The 21,138-nt window shown below is 49.1% G+C and overlaps 1 protein-coding gene across 1 annotated transcript; it reads right to left on the bottom strand.

Moving 5' to 3' along the window:
• Window positions 1–566: 566 nt before the first annotated feature.
• On the bottom strand, window positions 567–21,138 carry RHOBTB2 (Rho related BTB domain containing 2). Its single transcript, XM_066639386.1, has 10 exons — window positions 20,790–21,138; window positions 13,418–13,619; window positions 12,533–12,636; window positions 11,440–11,625; window positions 9,423–10,432; window positions 7,178–7,296; window positions 6,126–6,276; window positions 4,524–4,612; window positions 2,022–2,127; window positions 567–1,224 (listed from the first exon to the last, which is right to left on the bottom strand). The coding sequence occupies exons 2-10, from the start codon at window positions 13,607–13,609 to the stop codon at window positions 992–994; spliced, it is 2,190 nt and encodes a 729-aa protein (XP_066495483.1). The 5' UTR covers window positions 13,610–13,619; window positions 20,790–21,138; the 3' UTR covers window positions 567–991.

The raw sequence follows: 21,138 nt of genomic DNA, 5'->3' as shown, positions 1-21,138 counted from the left end.
CACCAATGTCTTTTTAAAATACCATTTATTACAACTGAACCTTCAGCACTAAAATCCAAACGGTTGTGTATTGGTTTCTTTTATTAAAAACATGTCAACTCTGGGGGCTTCCACATTCTTGCAGAAGCAGACTGCTCTTCAACACCAGACAAAGCAGGCCAGGGTAGAACAGACTCTTCCCTGCTGTCTTAACTTGGTCTGCTCAAATCTTGCCACTTGTGTGCAAGTCATGGAGAAGAAAAAGCAGCCTTGTCCCAGCAACAGGCTGAGCTGCTCCTTCCCACTGCAGTTTAGTCCTAGAGCTGGGCTGGGCCTCCTCTTGGCATGAGACTCCTTGAGAGTGGCCTGCATTTCTTGAGGAGGGTTCACAGCCACCTGCTGCTCTCAGGGTATGTGCCCTTCTGTAAGCAGACATCCCAGAGATAAAAGCTGGGTAGTAAATAAGCAACAGGAAAAGGGAAGCTGCCGTCAAAGGAGCCCAGCAGAAATCCTGGGGCAGAGTCCCTGGCAGCTGGAGGTGTCATGGTGCAAAGGATGGGACAATGTGAGGCACCCAATCACTTTTTGCAAAGGAAACAAAAACTCGTTTAAAAAAAAAATTGCACAATTGCTGCATCGATGTAGCAGAATATTTTTTAAAATAAAAAACCTCTGGCATTCCTGTAAACGTGAGGTTTGGTTCTGCTGTGAGTGTGCAAGCCCCTTGTGAAGAATTGGTCGGCCTGCCATTCCGCATGGGCGGCCTCTGGCTGCTCTGCACTGATGCCGGCCGAGGCAGGGAGCGGGACCACGTGGATGGGATGCGAGGTGCTCTGGCTCTGGAGCGCCACCCGTACAGGTTCTCAGAGACCTCCCGGGGACGTTCATGCGTGCTTTCCCCACTGCAGGTTTTGGCTGGTGGCGTCTTCTTCGAGCCTGTTGAACCAGGTGCTGATTCGGGGCGGTCCCCCTTCTTCTCCCAAGAGACACTGAAGCATGAGCAGCACATCTGTCAAACCACAGCCGAGGAGGAAGATGAAGATGAAGATGAAGCTGTGGCTGCTGATGAGGAAGGTGACTGGGATGGGGAAGAGGCGTTCCAGAAGAGCCATCTTCTCTTAGGCTGCCGTTTCAGGTGGAGGTAGTCTTCCTTCTCACGTTCCTTCCTAGCCCTCTGATAGTGGTCCTCCTCTTTCAGGTACCAGACTGGGGGCCAGCGATGTTTCTCAAAATAGTCCTGGTTCTCTGCAGCGGGAGGAAGGAGGAGAGTCAAAAGACAATTAATAGGGTTACAAGCTTTAACCAATTAAGTAGGTCTCCCCCCCCCCCCCGACTAAAAAGCTAAACTTAATCCTTAATAAAAAGAACTGAAACTGCAATGAGCTAAGCAGGGTCAGGCCTGGTTAGTACATGGATGGGAGACCGCCTGGGAATACCAGGTGCTGTAGGCTTATACCATAGTCTTTTGAGACTGAAGGTTGCCAACCAATCTGCAATGACAAGCAACATCTTAGGAGAGGCATTCGCTCTATTCTCTCACAGAAGGGAATGCCTCTCCTAAGGGCTTCCTGCAACAGACCCATACACCACCTAGCAACAGCATGTTTCTGCAAAATACATCATATAAAATACATGCAGGTCTAGTGTATACCAAGTGTTAGCAACACAACAGGATGGCATTGGCTTTTGTCCCAAGATGACAGGAGCTGGGTTTTCCAAAGGGACTAGAGAAGGCAAGATCCAAGATGGTGGGACCTGGCTGAGCAGGGAAGAAAAGGCTGCAGCGGTACTATGACCCCAGTAAGTTTGGGAGCTGTTAAATGTTAAGGAAGACCTTCCTTACCTTGTATACATTTCTAAGGGGCCCATTGCTACAGAGAAGGAAAGGCAGTGCTAGACAGAGCAATGTGGATTTTATTTATTAAAATCATGCTGCTTTAACAACCTCTTCCCCACCCTGTAACATATTTATTTATTTATTCGATTTATATTCCACTTTTCTGCCCGAAGGCCACCCAAGGCGGCTCCTAATCCATGCTAACCTGCTGACATTGCTTTCATCTCCCGAGGAAACTTGCGACAAATGTTGTTATAGTTGGTGCAGATGTGATGGAGGCACCAGTCGGCAAGCTGGTAGGCACCATGGAACTGAAGAAAAAAGAAAAGGCATGAGCCAAGGCATATGGTCACGAGCTGTGGCAGCACAGCATTATATGGCACTGTAAACCGGAATATGGAAATGGCATTGCATATATCCAGGAATAAGTGGGGTGGGGGGTTCCTCCTGCATGCCACAGACTATACCAGCATGCAGAGAACTGGCTTGTTGCATCAGACTGAACATCTATTGAGGCCAGGTTTCTGTTCCCAATAATGGTCAGCCAGATGCCCTTGGAAAGCTCTCACGCAAATGGCCATCTCCTGCTGTCTGCTCTTGGCATTTGGCAAGTCAAGGGATTGTGACAGATTAACAGTCAGGAACAACTGCTGACTGCGGCTTTACTTAGGCTACTGGGAGCCTTAAGCGGAGAAGAGGCAGCCCCAATGGTGTTTAGTGAGACCTCAGGTAACCTCTGTCTGAGCAGAGGGGCACAGGGGCAGGGCACCTTCCCTCCTTCCTTCTCTCTCTTAGGTCATCCGTGTAAAAGGTCTGTGTGCTGGAACCTTCAGGGTGAGACAGTGGCTAGATTTGATCTGTGAGAGACTAGGATGGAGAAGCTAGATGAGGGCGAGCTGAGTCCCAGAGCACCGCAGGTGAAGAAACCTGTAGAACCCATGCAGCCTGAGGCTGCTTGCGGGCTGATGTAGAAAATGTAAGCAAGTATCTGTGTAAATTCATCCAAAGCTCTTTGTATACTTTTAAGAAAATATTTTTTATTTTCTTATGTTTATTGTAATTGCCAGCTCGGCATCTGCAGATTTGAATATGTGCAGAGGCAGTGCCCACAGCTGCAAGGCCTCAGATGACCTCCTGAACGTGACTGGAAGTGACTTCTAGTCAAATCCAGAAGGCTATGGGCAGGAGGTCTGGTCTAGAGGGTTGAGCCTCCATTTGCCTGAAGATAACATCCGAAGGTCGCCAGTTCGAGGCCACCGGCACCGTGCGACCTTGAAGCAGCAGACAAGCTGAGCCGAGCTATTCCATCTGCTCTGAGCGTGGGAGGATGGAGGCCAGAAAGTGCGACCAGATCAAGAAAGAAACCTCTGAACGTTGTGGTTTCTTGAAAGATAGAAACCTTCTTTCAAATCGTAAAAATCCCCACGGGGATTTAAATTGCCTGCCTATGTAAACCGCCTTGAATAAAGTCTAAGGAGAAATCTGAGGACCAAGAAAGGCGGTATAGAAATACCTGTATTATTATTATTATTATGCATGACCCCCAGGTCAAGTCATTGTGGAGGTGCGCAGTCCGTCCGTCCCCGGCAGATTTCATTATCCACTGACTTTGGTGTCTGGGTGGAGTCCTGAAATAGATCCCCCACAGATGCTAAGGGCCTAATGTATTACAAAATGGCATGGACACAGGAGTCTCTGTTCTCAAGGAATAAATATTACTTCTTTCTAGATCTCCGTTTTTAAGAGTCTGGTAAACCTAGGTGGGTCCGGATAGAATGCTGTTTTTTAAAAAGGGAGCCTGGGGCAAAAATGTTTGGGAACCACTGCTCTACACTAAGGGCACAATCCTAACCCTTTATGTCAGTGCTTTCCAGCCAATGGGATGGATATGTGCTGCATCCTGCAGTTGGGTGTCACTCACGGAGGCCTCCTCAAAGTAAGGAATTGTTTGTTCCCTTACCTCGGAGCTGCATTGCCCTTATGTCAGTGCTGGAAAGCACTGACATAAGGGGTTAGGATTACACTCTAAGTGGATTTTTCTCTCAGAGATAAGAGTCTCCCCCAGTTAATGAATACTACTTAGCTTCTAGGTCAGTGATTTTCAACCTTTTTCATCTCATGGCACACTGTCAAGGCACTAAAATGGTCAAGGCACACCATCAGGTTTTTGACAATTGACCAGGCACACCACGCTGCCATTGAGGGCTCACATTTCCCATTAGCCGTATTAATAAATGACCTTCCCCCAAATTCCTGTGGCGCACCTGTGGACCACTCATGGCACACCAGTGTCCCACGGCACAGTGGTTGAAAATGGCTGTTCTAGGTTAACCAGATGAGCAAAATGTGCTAGGAAGACATGCTTCCTTACATTTTCTACCTCAGGCTTGAAAATAACCACTTGTCTGCTCATCTTGGGTGAGCAAGAATTTCCTACAGGTGACCAAACAAGAAAACCTTGTGAGAGCTGATTCTTTTCACAATCCTTCAGGCGACAAATGATTAATACAGGTACGTGTACAGCAAGATATGTAGTAAAATGCTTTTGAGGGTTAGCAGCTTCAGTGGACTTTCTTAACACATCATGCGCCTTTACAGTGACAGCAGAACCACCAGCAAGCTCTTTTAAGCCCCAGCTGTGACATCTCCCAACTCTATCTCTAAACACCTTGTTAAAGAAAACATGCTACGGCCAGGCAGGCTGTACCTGAGATAATTCCAGGAACACAAGGACATCACCATCAATATCCACCAACATCTGAGTCGCCTCCATCAGTCCTGACACTGTGAACTGCTCTGTAAAAAAAACACAAACACATAAAACCAGGTCAGTATCCATCACTCTACTATTTGCTAAGGGTGGATTTTTTTTTTAAAGCAATTTCCTTCTTTGTTGGTTTTTTAAGTAAAAAAGAAAAAAAAAATCAATGTTTTTACATGTCTGCTAGAGTTTCACTTTAAAAATAAGCCCTAATATCTGAATGTAAAACAAAGGCTGACATAAAAGGGAAACAAGAAATATGTTCAAAATGGAGTTTAAAGTGTCCCACATTAACGGCTTGGTTGGGATGTGGCATATTAAGTTTATACTGATCAACTTTATCAGAATTAGGGAAGGAAGGTAAACCAATAATAAATTTAATCTTAAAACTGAAGTTTTTTTAAAACTCATTTTCAGAATGACAAAATTCAGGATAATAAACCATCATTTGTTCTATTGGGAACAATTTAACATTGCTTTGCGGAATAGCATATCTTATTAAATATTAAAACAGGATTGATAAATCTATCTTTCTTCTCGCTGTAATGCTTGCATATTCTGTATATTGCATATTATAGGTTTACTTGTTTAAAAAAAAGAATTAAAGTTATTTCTTCTATAGAAAGGACAACCACAGAGCGAAGCATTTGTAGACAGAAATATATGAGCAAGCAAGCAAAATATCCTGAGCAAGCCCTGAGATGAAGAATGCTACCTATAGTACAATGGAGTCTGCATTACATTTATTACTCAGGCCAACTATGATTATGGCTCTACCAACCGCACACTCTAGATGTTCACTGTCCAACATGGAGGCACCAGCAAAATGCAAACTCCCTCCTGCAAGTTCAAGTGGCACAGGATCTGTGAACCTCTCATTCCGCTGCATGTGTGCAGACCAGAGGCCAAATGCTCCACCTCCTGGCCTAAGCATGGTTTCAACAGCAAAGATGGTGGAATTCCATTGGTCAGCCAAAATGTATACAGATGGGGCCTCCATATCCACGGATTTTGTATCCATGGATCAGGCCCAACATGGATCCCCCTGGAGGGCTTCACTGGGCTTCAGAATGCCTTATAGGGTATAAAAACATCACTTATGGTTTCTTTTCGGTCATTCTAAAGCTGGCAAGCTTCAGAAAGCCCTACAGAGGCTGTGCTCCAATCCCCTTCAGAGGGCTTAAGGGGTTGGATCACAGATTTGATTATCCCCGAATGTTGGCATCTGTGTAGGGTCCAAGAATGGATCCCCCATGGATACCGAGGCCCCTACTTGTATTCTCCAATGTCTTTTCTTGCCTTGAACATTATTGCCATGGCAGTGCCTTAAAGGAAGGCTCTCCAGATGATATGCCCACATCCACAACCTAGCCCCTTCTGAAACCAGCATTAGAATGGAGGCAGAAGAAGTACATTTCAGCCTGTAAGCAGGAACATCTGAGCGGTTCTTTTTCTTGGCCTTGAATATACAGACTTCCTGGCTACCGATGGGAGTCGTGCTCGACTACATCTGTGACATCAGACCTTGGCCCACCGCTGCCCAATTACCTGTGAGTGCAACCAGGTGTGGTAGACATAGGCGGTTGGCCAGGATGATGAGCTTCATGTAATCAAGGTCGGATGTGGAGCAAAACTGGCCAGTGTACAGGTATTCCAGCACAGCTCGCATGCAACTTTTGCTGGTGTAAGGTAACACCACCTGGAAGGGGAAGGACATAAGCACAAGCAGGGTTAAATTTCTTCCCAATACATGCACCTGGATGAAAAAAAGATACAACTACATTAGCACCATTCCCATGCTCCAAACACAGGCACAACTGCATAGATAACTTGCAACTTATAGACTTGAGGCCCATCTCACATTATAATGCCAGCAAAAAAAGGTTGTTCTGCAAAATTCAGGCTGTTAGGTCTGCAGTCTGCAAAGGGAAGGGCTTTTCCAGAATGCAGACATAAAGGACGGTCAAAGACATGGTGGTGCCAGAGGAAGAACAGCAAAAGACTGGTGCCCAGCCTGCCGCTAATTAAAATGAGGCGCAGCCCACCAGGAAGTCTTCCTGCACAAGCCTCACTGAAGTAAATGGGAGCTGCCATTTGAAGCTTCTATTCATTTCAACAGAGTTTGTGTCGAGAACTTCTCTACGTATCGTATCTCAGACCTGATCAGATGACAGATCAGACCTACGTGACACCCCCCCCCCATGTGATCCCCTCTCCAAATGACAGGGTACATTCCAAAAAACACGTGCGGGGTGGGGGGGAGAGGCTGGACACATTCATGGAAAAGTAAGAGAAGCCTAACAGCTAAATGGAACCTTCAGGTTCACAGCAGTCTACCTCTGAACCCGAGTTGCTGGGAAGCACCTGCAGAAGACGGCTGCGGCCTTCAAGACTGGCTTCTGAGCTTTCTGAAGGCATTAGCTGGACAACTGCAGGAAGCAGGGTACAGTACTAGATGGACCAACCATCAGACTCATAGGAAGCTGCCTGAGTGTCCAGATCTTTTCAGAAATGCTTCTTTGCACTAAAATTATCCTTACCTTCCCCCTTCATGAGGGCCATGAAGGAAGAAGAGGTAATAACCCAGCCCCGAACCTTACCTCTCGAGTTGAGCTCTCCACAAATGGACCCCCAAACATAGCAGCCATCCAGTCGCAGCTGGAGATAAGCAAGGGCTTGTGGGCACTGACAGCACCATCGTCCAGTATAAAGGTGACATCTGAAGACAAGCAAAAAGAAGTCAGTACCTCTTCACTGTTCATGGACAAAGCACTGCGTCCCATCCTATCCGGCAGAGAAGCCCTAGACTAGAGCAAGCCAAATTATGGACTGGGTCTCCACAAGATTACTTCTACTTGATGATCTGCTGTCACCTTAATAACCATTCCACCTCCAATGTGGTTGTGTGAATCAGCTCTGAGGTGGGCATTGAAAAGCTGGGTTGCTGTTCTCTGTCTTCTTTAGAGTGCCTGTGTTGTAACAAGACCAGAAGGAGGTCTTAATCAAGGCAGAGGTTTTTTACTACATTAAAGAGTTAATTGACTGCATTTGATGAAGCAGACGCTACTCCACGGAAGTTTATGCAGAACTGAAATTGTTAGTCTTTAAGACTAGACTTTAAGGGGCATCAAGGGGCAGAGGGTGATCACTTATGGTATGCCTGTGGCACCCCTGAAGGGGTCTCAGGGAGTCTCAGGGCTCATAGGAGCACACTCTGAGGAAACACTGTTTCAGAGGGGACCCAATCAATCCCCACACCTGGCCACATCACAAAGTGGATGGACTTTTCTCACTAGAAACCAAGACCAAAGCAACACTGAACAACTAGTTAATATGACACCAAACATTTGTGATTTAAAAGGGCATGTCAGTAAACCCAGAAACGTTCCACAAATTGCAGCAAGATGGAGGACAGATCTACAAGAAGTCCCTCCTACAGTCCAGCATGGTCCAGGCCAAGGGAAGAGGATATCCTCTGACCTCGGAGTTATTCTACAGGCTTAATATTTCAGGGACTGTCATTGTCCCTAATCACAACAGTGATAACCACCAGGATTGCATGGAAATTTTGCTGGACAAATGGCAAGGAAATAGAAGGAAAGCAGGCACTGGTGCAGAAGTTTCCAGATCAGGAAAATTGGCACCTACCAGTTTCACACTGGAGTTGAACTGGAACCTGCATAAGAAACACCGATGCCTTGAGGAATCAAACAAAAAACCTTTTGGTAGCATAAGCAGCCTCAACAGTCCTTCTCGAGTATAAGGGACAAGTATACAGTCACCAGTTTCAAGTAGTAAAAGTTTTCCCTGGACTGTAACACTTCAGGCAGCAGAGATGTGCGTATGTTTGAATCACACACACACACACACAGCCACACACACGATAAAAAAAATACATTTTTAGATTGCCAAGGAAGAAAGGCGCAGCATAGTCCCCTATCTGAAAGCTAGTATAGTGGTTGAGACAAGCCTGCGAATTTGGACTTCTCTGGCTTGAACCTCATCAGGCAGTCTTAGGCAAACCACTACTTAGCTTCAGTTGCAACATGGAGATGACAATATTTGCAGAGTTATTGGAAGGACTACATCAAGGACGATGGCAGGAACTACATTCTGGAGGAAAAGTCCATCACAGGTACCTGGTGGGCCACTGTGCAATAGAGGAAGATGGACTAGGTGGGCCTTTAGCTTGATCCAGTGGGGCTCTTCTTATGTTCTCAAGAGAATACTTCTGAAGTGTGCTACACACTCAGAAATCGTGACACCAATGTGAAGAATTATTATTCTCCCTGATGTGCAAGGTAATCACATGTAGGGAGAGTTTGCTTGCAAGTCTCAAAAAAAGATGGGCACACAAGCACACCTGAAGTCATACAGTTCAAGGTTCTACAGCCTTATTCTTCATAACTTGAGCCCAAAGTAGACTACATGACTTTCAAGCAATTGCCCAACACAGTCCTAATCTAGATCAGTTCCATCCTCCCCATAGTTGCTATTGGACAAGGAAAGAAAATTCAGAGGAAGCTGATTTCCTGAAGGCCCAGTCCTATCCAACTTTCTGATACAGCCTCAATGCAAGCCCCAAGGGGAACAAAATTTCCCTACCTGGAAGAAGACTCTGTGAGTTCCCTCCCACCGCAGGATGCAATGCACACCCCATAGGCACAGTTGCATCAGCACTGTAAAGTTGGATAGGACAGGGCCAGTTAGAAGTGACAGGCCTTCCTTGAGCAACACCCAAACTCAAGGGGGTACAGAAGGTCATCTGAGCTCAACTGAACCCCCTGCCCTGTAAAACAGAACATCAGTGCCCAAACAGCCAAGTCCCATTGCTCTAGGGCATACCAGAAAAAGTCCCTTTGGCCAGGCACTCCTTAACGCGGTTGGTTCTCCTGACATGGAAGGCTTTGGTGATCTCCTGGTTCATGAATGCCTCGTTGTTCAGGATGTTGGCCACCATCATCCTGAGGTCAAAGACTTCCAGCAGCTCCGCTATGTGGGCGATGTGCATGAGGTCCCTCTCATTCTCATCCAGCTCCCCTGTGTACAGGTATTTGAGCACAGCTCGGAAGGGTCCCAGCTGGATGGAAGGGTCCATCTTCACCACCACCATCAGTCGGGGTTTGTAGGTCATGGGGTCTTCCGCCATCTCCTCTTGGATGCTGACAAAGGCACGGCTCCAAGAGGAGAGGATCCTGCCCCGCTTTAGCCCTCGTTCCCCATAGTTCTTGCCCCGTAATATCCCGTCGCTGGTGGAGGCTCTAAGGCACGGTTTTTGCTGGCCGGAACCAGCTTCCTCAGCACTCTCGCAGATATCAAAACTTGCCGCTCTCAGGAGGAACTCTCGCCCGTGATGTCTTTCCTCCTGATGGAGTGTCCGCTCAGCAACACCGGCCCGGGTGCTGCTTCCCCCTGTCCCCTGCTGGTCCTCCTCACTCAGATCCATTAAGAACAAGTCATAGAACTTGGAGGAGGAAGTGGAGAGGTAGATCTTGTGTGCGTAGATTTTGATCCTCTCTTGCAGCACCAGAATGACATCTGCACACAAGGGGTCCTCCAACAGGTGGGCTGGGCACTCTTCATTGTTGGAAGGAGGGTCGGGAACTATAATGATGGGTGGGGGTGGCTTGGGGGGCAAAAAGGGGGCCTGGAGCAACGGTCTTTGGACGTTACGTAGGTGAGACTTCCAGAACTGCAGGTGCCTGCGGGAGATAAGGGCAGCTCGGATGGCATTGTCAAAGACATCCTTGATGCCAAACTGGGCTACTACACTGGTCTCGTAATAGGGGATCCCCAACTCTTTGGCCACCTCTCGCCCCTTCTCTGGGGGCAGAATTTCATTAGGTTTGATTGGTCTGAAAAAAAGGGAAAAAAATAGGTTTGACACGTGCTCAGTATTTTATTAATTTGATGCAGCGTTTCTCTCAAGTGGGTCAGGACCCACTAGGTGTGTGGTGGGCCAATTTCAGGTGGGTTCCCATTCATTTCAATGTGTAATCTATTTTTAAGCAGAAAACTTGAATGAAACACTGCACCCCATTTAGCAGGCAGAGCCAGACTGGCTCCCCTGGTCCTTGTCTCCCTTTCTGCCGCCTTTCCCCCCCCGGCTCTGCTATTCATCTCATTTATCTCGCCTGCTCTTAGTGTGCCTCATTCCAGGGAGCTTCCTGCTTGGTGCTAGCGCCAAGCTGGAAACGTTAAAAATGCTCCTTTTAAAAAGCCGGCCTGGTTCTGTGTGGAAAAACCCTGTCTGGACATCATTCTTCAGACTGCGCAGATTTCACAGCCTGCATTGGTTCCTCAAATGTCCCCATCGCAGTGCAATGAGGCAGGGACCAGCACCAGCTGAAGACCAGGGTGCACAAGCGTGCACAGCTGAACATTCACCTTGTGCACATCCAACCACTTGAAAGACATGTTGTTTGGATGCACACAAACAAGGAAAAGGAAATCAGATTTTAAACTCCACAGCAGGGTACTGCATTAAACCTGCACTTTGCCTCTTCCCTATGTGGCCTGGCTTTCTCCTCTAACCACAAGGTGCTCAACCAATCCCCTTGTTTTGCCTTGCAATACTTTTTGGGCACAAATCAACTTCAACCCATGAGACTGTGTCATTTTAGACTGCAGTGAAGTTCAGACGTCTTGGTGCAATCTTAGCTCTAACTGGTGATAGCACAGAGGAAGGAGCCCAAATGCAGACCTGACACTGCAATAGTCAGGCCCACAAGCGCATGCTCCAGTCCAGCAGTACCACAAACTCCCACTCTCTGTGAGACCTATGGCACCCATGCCTTCAATTTGGCCACCCACAGACTAGCTTCTCCAGCCCGCTTCCTGCCCACTCTGCCTTCTCCTCTACCTGGCTAGAGGTCGCCTAGCCCGGTTCACTGCTTCCAGGTCTGCGTAACGGAGGTCAAGCTGGCAGCCAACGAGAATGACAGGTGCTCGGGGGCAGAAGTGCTTGATCTCAGGGTACCACATGGTCTTCACATGATGCAAAGAGTTGGGGTTAGCAATGGAGAAGCATAATACTACGACATCAGATCTGTGAACAAAGAAGAGGCAGGAATCAGCTGTCATCTTGGTACCCAGCACGCCAAGTGCAATGAGCATTTCAACAAGGCCTGGTCTACACAAACAGGAGAATGAGGTGGTAGAATCCTAAGCAGCAGAATGGACTGCATCACTTTTGAATGCATGGCGGAGGGGGGGGGGATCATATCTTGGAGGGCTCCCCTGAGCATGAACATTTCCTGCAAGTAAAACACCAGCATGCTAAGAACATGGGTTCTAACTGATTGGAGAGCAGACAAGTGATGGTGTAAGGAGACAGAACCAGCAGACATGGTCAAGATAGACCAGGGTCAAATACCAGGTCAGGGGGACAGATGCTGGATCAGGAAGAAGGTGCAGTTGTGGACAAGTTGGTAGTCAAGTCCTGGCTTACTGGAGGGAGGCTGCTGCTCAGTCAGGGGATCACAGCCTGGAGCAAGAGAGGCCTCCCTTGGTTCCTAGGCTGAAGAGCTGCAATACCAACTCTGACCATTAAACGAGTGGCGCTGCAGTGCAGCAGAAAACAGAATGAGAACTCCCTTTAGCTGGGAACTGTTGCAAGGGAGTAACAGTCCCTAATCTGAAAGCATGGCATCCTGCACACAGCCATTCTCTACAGGTTAACTTCTACCATAACAGTGTTCCCAAGATTAAAGCTTTCTTTCACACAAAGGTGAATCACAGCCATTCACTCCTATGGAAAGGATGAAATGAAGGGCAACACTGGGGATGAGCTGCATTCCCTGCCCCTGCTGGCCACTGATCTCAGTCATTTAGGATCTTATCATCACAACCATCCTGCAAGGAAGGTCAGACTGAGATTTCTTCATTTGCCCAAGGCCACTCAGTAATCCAAATGTCTGGCTTCCAGATGCTGCGCCCAGCTGACTAGTGCTCACCTTCCATAAGCAAAGCGCCGGTCCTTGTGATGGTCCCCAAACGTATCCCAAAGCCGCAAGGATACACTAACGTCATCTACCACATCTCGGGAGCGCTCCAATACCTGAGGGGAGGCAAAGGTTAGATGCCAGACTGCCTTAAAACAAAGCAGGAGGGGAAGGGGAAGAGGCTAATCACTAGTTGCTTTTCATCAGTCTGACAACTGGGGGGGGGGGTTTCAAGGCAGCAAGGTCCTGCCCACTGTGCCCAACTGCATTTGGCTCCTCCCCTCCAAGGACTGGGTTCCCCAACAGACACTTCCAAATGGCTGCAACAGCGGATGAAATAAGACACCAAGACATCCACTACTCACCTGGCAGGGAACAGTATGATACTTTAACTCAGCAATTTTCAATCAGTGTGTCACGGCACATTGGTGTGCCAATAAAGGTCAGCAGATGTGCCGTGGGAGTTTGGAGAATAGTGGCTGAAAACTGCCCAAAGACTGTTCCGGATTTTGTTGCTCTGTTGATCATAGGGCAACTGTTTGCAGTAACAAATTGTCTGTCCCTTTTCCTCTGCTGGTGGAAGAGGGACAGACAATTTGTTACTACAGTTGCCCTAGAAACAGAGCTGCAGAACCTGGTCAAGTCCCCCAGAAGCCGCAAGCGACATTAGAAGAGGCAATGGCCATAGAAAAAACCACAGAGGTCAATGTGCAATGAGAAGAAAAATGCTGAAAATTACTGGTGTAAATAATAATGAATTCTCCAAAACCAGATGGATCACTTGAGATCACCTCAGAGAAATGAGCTCCAAGAGCAGGTGCCACCTGTGAGCACAGCCACCGGATTGCCAGCACCAAGATGTCCCATGCAACACTCACCGACAAACCTGTCACTCACCTCCTGGCAAACACGATATTGGTCAATGGCCCAGACTGTGGGCACATGAGTGGCAAGAAGCTGGTACTGAGTCAGTGTGGCATTGCAAGCACGGGCACAGATAAGCCTAGTCTTGCCCACCGCGTTGTCCCCAACCACAACGCACTTGATAGTTTCTACGTTTGGCCTTTCATAATCCATGTCAGAATCCATTAATTGGGACCTGTGGCAGGAGAGAGGAAAAGATAAGAGAAAAGGTGAGTCAAGATCACTGAGATATCTCCATAGTTTGTTCCCGAGTTCCTTTGTAGGTCCATCTTCCTGTTCTCTGCTCCTTGCAGGGTCCAGAGTCTACAGAGATCTCTTCAACCTTTCTGCTGTTGCAAGCACCACGTTTGCAGGTGCCACAGAGACTGTTGCTGTGTGCAGGAGTGGGTTGCAGCCCCACAGTTGCCAACGGCATTAATGGCAACTTGCCTTTGGGGTTGACAGTCATTGGGGGGGGGGGAAGATCGTGATCTGGATGGTGGGGGGAGAAAGATGGGAAGGCACTGCACTGCTATATGCTAAAACCCCCAAACACAGAAGGCCATATCACATGTTTAAAGTTGCATCCAGTCTGGCCCAGAGGTAGTCATGTCAATCCACCGTTTCATAATATTGTAAGCTGCAGGAGGCATAGTTCTCTCCCTTGGGGTTCCCTCACTCCATGTTAATTCACAAACAGAAAGCATCTCTAGTAGTCTCTACCTGTCTCAGAAAAGAAAAAAACAAACAAACCCATGAGTTCATACTCCCTACAGCCACAGTGGGGCTACAGTCAAATCCACAGAACACAAAGTCAAACTTCACCAACCAACCAAAGAAGAAAAGCACCCCAGGCAAAGTCCTGGGGAAGATTTATTAGGGGGCAAGAACTGAGGCTCACAACAACACAAATAAACTTCCATATATTCCTGAGATTGATACAGACTAAAAATTCTATTTCTGCTACACGAGGTGTCTGCAATCCTGCCTGGAATGCGAGGAGAGGAGACCAAACTGCCCAGCCACTCTGGCAACACAAAGGATGAAGCCCCTTTGGGGCTGCTTGAGTGCCCAGTCCAGGAAAGCCAAATCCTGTCTCCCTCTGAAAGACTCACCTCACCAAGGTCCAACTCAGTAGGATCCTCACATTGTCTAACCAATGAACACCAGCTGAACCAACCTGCCTGTCTTAAAACAGTGGCCAGACGTCTCTTCTCAAGCAGAATGCTGTGCTCTAGGCGCACGAAGCACTCCCTAACTTGTTCCCTGCAAAGAGGGCTGCCCACGGTAGAGGGCTTGGGTGACTACCTTGTTTCACTCTACACTGAAGCCAGAGTAAGGCCAACAAGCCCTCATGAGGGGCACGGAGCCAAAGACACCACAGTTGTTCCCGGCATGTATCCCTTTCAAATTTAATAAGCTCGTGGAAGCATGCACCAGCTCATCTCCTCCTAAGACACATGCCCTGTTGGTTGGAGTCCAGCCTCCTCCCTCCTTTTGTCTCTCATGCTTGTTCATGTGATAGTTTCCCCCCCCCTTTCCTCCCTTCCCAGCATTGGCTAGGGAAGCTTCCAGATCCACCTGACTGAACATGGAATCTGTCTCCTCCTCCTCTCTCGACCACCTCCGCCCCATGATCATCCCCATGTCTCACTCTACTCCACAGCACAGAATTGATCTCTCTCGTTCTCTTTGACTCTCTCTCTCTCTCTCTCTCTCTCTCTCTCTCACACACACACACACACACACACACACACACACACACACACACACTTCTAAGAAGCAGCCTCGGGGGCATTTCAGGGTAATCACAGAGCAGCCAACCCCTTTCTGTCTTGCTTAGTAACTACAAAGCTGGCACTGGGGATATCTTAAATTCAGAATGCCTTCATAAAACACCACAGGGCAGCAAGCGCACAGGGTTCCTTGCTGGGGATTCTCATTTTCTAAGGTGGGGAAGACCACCACAATGGAGTGTGGACTGGGCACAGCACTGTGGGGGGGGGGGAGTACTGCAGCCAAAAGACTCAATTGGTTGCTGCGGCCAGGAGGGCACACAATGGGAACAGGTGCATTTTCAGGCTAGATCCCGGCAGAGAAGCTGGCGACCAGCATCAGCGGCCTCTGGACATGAGCCCCTGGAAGAGAACTGTGCAAGACACATGGACCAGAGAAAGTACATTGAGCCAAAGTCTCAGTCTATGGGAATTAACATACTGCAGCCTAGATCAGGGGATTTAAAACACTGATGTGAAGAGGGAAGAGGGGGAGCTGCTTCTGTCCACAACAACAAATGCACAGTTTCAAACGCTCAATGCTTCGTGGTGCTCATACTGTTAAGCTGATATGGTGGCACCGCAGAAAGCAGAACACGACTCCCAAGTCAGTAACAACAGCAACCCCAGCTCTGAGGAGACTGGAATGGGACTCTCAGTGACCCAAGCTGAAAATTCCAGGAGGACTCATCAGTGCATCCTCCTTACTTTCCAATTCCAACACGGAGTAATCCTGGGGGAAAAGTTACAGGCTGGCAAGGATGGAGTACGAAGTCTCCATTGCACTGATGGGAATCTGAAAGCATAGCTGACTTCTGTACAAAGAGAAGTCTCACAACTCAGTTCTTTGTGCCTTTCTACATCTGGGTAATTCCATTAGTTCTAATGGGGTGCTGCCAAATCACATTGGCTGAGGATCACACCAGCATACAGAAGTCATCAAAGCTTTTAACTAAGGTGCCCAACAGTTAAAAGCACTTGGAACAGCTTATGGAGCACAGCATCAATTTCTAGGCCATTTTTGATGCTGAATGGCCAGGGAATAAAGCTTCCAGCGGCCAGGGAATAAAGCTTCTTCCATGCAATGAGGCAAAGGGTGCCTCGACTGCATCTTCTCCTTTGCGGGCTGCTCCCAATATTGCTGATCAAGCAACAAGGATGACATATCCAGTCCACAGATAACAGATACTCTGAGGGAGTGGGAGGACAGCAGGCCTAACCCTACTCCAGCATGGATAACCTTGCTGGTCTGTGCGTGCGTGCGTGTGTGTGTTTACACCATGTTAGTTGTGCAGTCCAGCACAGGAGAAGCACACAGTCTCCAAACACTCTGGTAAGTGGGGGCCATTCTAAGCACTTTCCCAGAAGCACAAGCCAAGAAAGTTGCAATCAGTGCAAGAGGCATCCCTTTAAACTGGACTCCTTGCCTAATGTGAAACCAACACCCATTTTCTGTGCTGCAGCGCACAGTATTAATTAAAAAAAAATTAGAACAGTAATACAGTACAGCTAAATAATGGGGAAAACAATATAGCTGTCCTCTGTACCTGGCACAGATCCCACAAACTTAGAGAGGCTGAACAAGGCAACGTAGCTACTACCTGCTGCCATCTTGGGTCTTGATCTAGAGAGTTTAAGAGGGCAATGTTGCCTTGAGTTGTTTGTTGGATTCATTGCCCTAAATCTTAATGCAGTTTCACTCCTCACTTCTGCTGCTTCCCCAAACCTCTGGATCAGGTCCTCCAATGAACTTCTCTTCATTCAACAACAGCAGAAGCACTTCCTAGTGTGTGTGTGTGTGTGTGTGTGTGTGTGTGTGTGTGTCTTCCCGACACTTGAAATCTCTGACATCACAAGCGGCAGCCAATAGGTGCCCTAGGACAGTGTTTCCTCAAGGTTTGTCCTCCGCCATACCACTTCGCATGATCCACCTATTCAGAGAACCACCAGAAGTAACTGACAATGACATTATTGCGAATTACTTCTGGGTTGGGAGTCCGGAAGCAACATGACAAACACCAGTAAGAGGCTCACGGTGGACAGGAGTGTGGAAAAGTATATTTTGGAGCTCTGCCCACCAAGCTGAGCCTCCTACCGCTGCTCGTTGCAACATCTTCCTGGTCTAGTCATGGTGTAGACTTCCTCATGAGGAAGCTGCTTGAACCATTCACTAATGAGGCTATACTATAGCTCCAAAACTAGATGTGATAGGGCAAAATGGATGCCATTTTTTGAATCAGCACCCCAAATATATCCAGGAATTGGTGTAACATTTAAGGAAGCAAAATGTGTGTTGGCCTGTGTAATCTCACCACTATTATTTAACAGTTCAAACCCCACTGACTCGGCAAGCACTCTGGAGTGCTACATGTATTCCCAAAAGCAAACAAAAAATTGCAAAGACCTACATTTAAAATGGGTCAGGAGAAATAAGCAACCAAACTGAAATGGGGGGACGGACTTTTAACAACATCCGCAGGGGATTTTGAGCACAGATCATGCACATGTAGGAACCCTGGTCTCCTCGGACCTTCAGTCAACCAGCACAGGTTCAATGTGTCTGAGCATAAACTGACTCCACCTAAAATGGAACTTCTGGATGGGGCAGACACACAAAACATGCTTAGCAAGTAAAACTTGGGACATTATGTGCAGGCACACTGTGATCCTTCCTCCTGAAAGTTCTTAATGTGCAGCGCTGCTAGGAAAGAGAAAGGTTAAGGGGGCGGAGTTGGTTCTCAATCCACGTGGAGAGAGAGCTGATTTTGATACTGAGAGTTTCAGCCTGAGAAACACCCAGAATGCTCAAGCTCTTTGTGTACGTTCCCGCAAGGCCTCCCAGCGACCTGCAGAAACCTTCAGTGGCAAGAGGGGATTAGGAGAAGGAAGTTCATTTTTTGCAATTACATTATATAAAGACTTGTATATTATAAAATATGCATTCTAACAAACCGAAAAGGGGGGGGGTTTCCCCCCTCCCAAAGGTCAGGATCAAGGCAGTTTGGGTTTTTGGGGGGCAGGGGTTATTTCCAGGGCTTACTTTGGAGCACAAATCTGTGCATGAAAACCCCAAGTCGGTTTCAGCCAAGCAAGAGTTAACCAGACTGTGCCTCCCTCCCCCACACAGGGCAAGAGTTCAAAAAGAACTCCTTCCCAAAGGGAGCAGGTTTCAGTAACTGAGGCTGCAATCCTATGCATACTTTCCTGGGAGTAAGCCCCATTGGCTAGAGTGGGACTTGCTTCTGAGTAAACCAGCATAGGATTGGGCTGTGAGGAAAGGAGTGCGCAAGACACATGTGGGGAGGTGGGGTGGACTCTGAGCAAACAGGGAAGCCAGCCAGCGCCATGTGCCACTCCAGCAGGGTTGTGGAGGCAGTCAGCAAACTCCTGGGCATGTGAGTGCGCATGTGACTGTTCTCAGAAGGGCCATCAAGTTAGGCTGAAATTCTGTGCACCCTTTCCTGGGAGTAAGTCCTATTGAAGGCAGTGTGACTTACTTCTAAGTAGAAAATCCTAGGCTTGTGCCCTCAGTCTCTGACGCAGGTCAGTGCTCTCCTCCAGCTGCGCTCCTCCCTTCCCCCCACATGTCCTCATCCTTGCCATTCCAGCCATGCTCCCCACAAATCCTAAGATCTCAGCTTGAGTGGAAAGAGATCATCGCAGACCTGCCCACCCCAAGCAAACCCCTTTCTATTCCTGCAGTCCTTCCATCCATCCATCCATCCATCCATCCATCCATCCATCCATCCATCCTGGGTTTCGTTGCCTGGGACCTGCTCCTGCGATCACCTCAGTCCCAGCCTACCCATCTCTTCTGCGGCCCCTCTCCACTCCCTGGGGTCCTCCCACCACTCCCCTACCCGGCACTGGGGGCCTCCTTCATCCTGCCCCCGCCGCGCCTCTTCCCAGCCACCCAATTTGCCCCTCGATCTCTGAACCAGAGTAAGAGATGCCTCCTTGCAAGCTGCATCCCCAGTCTCTGTTGCCAAGGCAACCAGAGAATCTCCGGGGAGCCTGGCCCGTTTCCTAGCAACTGCCAGGCAAGAAACGTCTTTCCCCCCCCCCCCACCGACCCAGTCCACCTCACTGGACCCAATAGAAATAAATGAAGGTGGGGGGGCAAGGAAGACTCTCCAAATAGAAAGAATGCAACCAAAGCCACCAAATGGCCACTCCGAACTCCGGGGAGGGGAGTGGCCGAGGCTGCAATCCTTTCCTGGGAGTAAGCTCCATGGACTATAATTGGACTTGTATCTGAGTAGACAAGCCCAGGATTGGGCTGTGACTCCCTGCTGCTTGAGGCTGCAATCCTATCCATGCTTTCCTGGAAGTAAGCCCCATTGACTAGAAGTAATGGGGCTTACTTCTGAGTAGAGAAGCCCAGGACTGGGCTCTGAGGCTGCAATCCTCTCCACACTTTCCTGAGAGTAAGCTCCACTGACTATAATGGGACTTCTCAGTAGACAGGCGGGGCTCTGAGCCCTAGCATCTCCGCCTATGACCAGGGGAGGAACCGCCCTACAGCCTGCCCGAGGCCAACGCCCGTTTGGCCACGTTACTGCTGTCTAGAGTGCATCCGAGCAGTGCTGGTGCAGCTCAAGGGGAAGCAGGCACAAACACGCGTGTCTGTGCGTGCACACATACACACATCTCGCACGGCTGTCTGTGCATCGAGTGACCCCGCACATCCCACTGCAGGAGGCTGCACCAGGAGCACTCCGGACGGGCTCTCTCCAGCCAGGGTTTATGCAACGAGAAGGGCTGAGCGGCTGCCAAGAGGCTCTCTCCCTACCCAGCGCACTCCCGGCAGGGCATCGCAGCCACTCCGCGACCAGAGGAGGAGCCCCAGGGACAGGCGAGGAGGATGGGCTGCTCTGCAGGCGTCCCTGTGCCTTCTGTGAGCGCGTTTCTCCAGGACGGACATTTGCTCAAGTTCCATCAGACACACGCCAGAGGAGTCAGCAAATGCGCTGCTTAAAAAAAAAAAAAGTGCATTTTTGTACATCACACACACACACACAGAGCTGACTCAGCTCCACTCGCAAAGCAGTGCCCCTATTTAGCGTTTGTCCTTTTAAGCCTGCCTTAAAATAGCAGAGCGGCAGCGCTGGCAGCCCAAGCCTCAGAAAGAAGCCCCATTCTAGTCAATGCGGCTTGCTCCCAGGAAAGTGTGCACAGGCTTGCAGAGCCCAATCCTAGGCATGTCTACTCAGAAGTAAGCCCAATTCTAGTCAATGGGGCTTACTCCCAGGAAAGTGTGCACAGGCTTGCAGAGCCCAATCCTAGGCATGTCTACTCAGAAGTAAGCACCGTTATAGTCAATGGGACTTATTCCCAGAAAAGTGTGCATAGCCCAGTCCTATGCATTCCTACTCAAAGTAAGCCCCATTCTAGTCAATGGGGCTTACTCCCAGGAAAGTGTGGCTAGAGGCTGCAATACCCTTTCCTGGAAGCAAGTCTCCTTGGACACAATGAGACTTACTTCCGAGTAGACATGCCCAGGATGGGGGCTGTGGCTCTCTCCTGCAGGAAAACGAGGGGCTGGACCGAGCAGGCGACGGGCGGGGGGGGGGGGAAGGAGCGCTACTTACACCAACACATCGGAGAGGGCGATCGCCGGCGGAGAGACGCGAGCTCTTCCCTGGGGGAGACATGGTGCTGGTCATCCTGTTCTGCCCGCGCCCTGCTGCCCGTCCTGGGGGGCTGCTAAGCTCTCTTGCTCAGATGCTCTGCCCTGGCGATCCGCGCAGGCACCCCCGGGGGGGACGCATCATCCCCTCGCTGGGCAGCTGCAGCCATGGCCGCGTCCTCACCGGCATCCTCCTCTCCGGAGCCCCGGCATGGAGATGGCGGGCAGGCAGTCAGGCAGGCCAGGAGGTCCTCTCCCCTTCCCAAGGCAGAGATGCGCCTGGAGTAGCTGCGCGGCAGCCCGAGAACGAG

The sequence above is a fragment of the Tiliqua scincoides genome, chromosome 11 (genome assembly GCF_035046505.1).
Source record: "Tiliqua scincoides isolate rTilSci1 chromosome 11, rTilSci1.hap2, whole genome shotgun sequence".
NCBI classification, from domain to species: Eukaryota; Metazoa; Chordata; class Lepidosauria; order Squamata; family Scincidae; genus Tiliqua; species Tiliqua scincoides.
This window is presented reverse-complemented; position numbering and strand designations above follow the sequence as displayed.

Bases quoted from the DNA above. Each gene is read 5' to 3' on its own strand.
- RHOBTB2 (XM_066639386.1), bottom strand. From the start codon at position 13,609: ATGGATTCTGACATGGATTATGAAAGGCCAAACGTAGAAACTATCAAG. The intron at 11,626-12,532 runs GTGAGCACTAGT...CTTTGTTCACAG, and splicing joins CGGCGCTTTGCTTATGGAAG to ATCTGATGTCGTAGTATTAT. The intron at 1,225-2,021 runs GTTAGCATGGAT...CTCCCGCTGCAG, and splicing joins GATGAAAGCAATGTCAGCAG to AGAACCAGGACTATTTTGAG.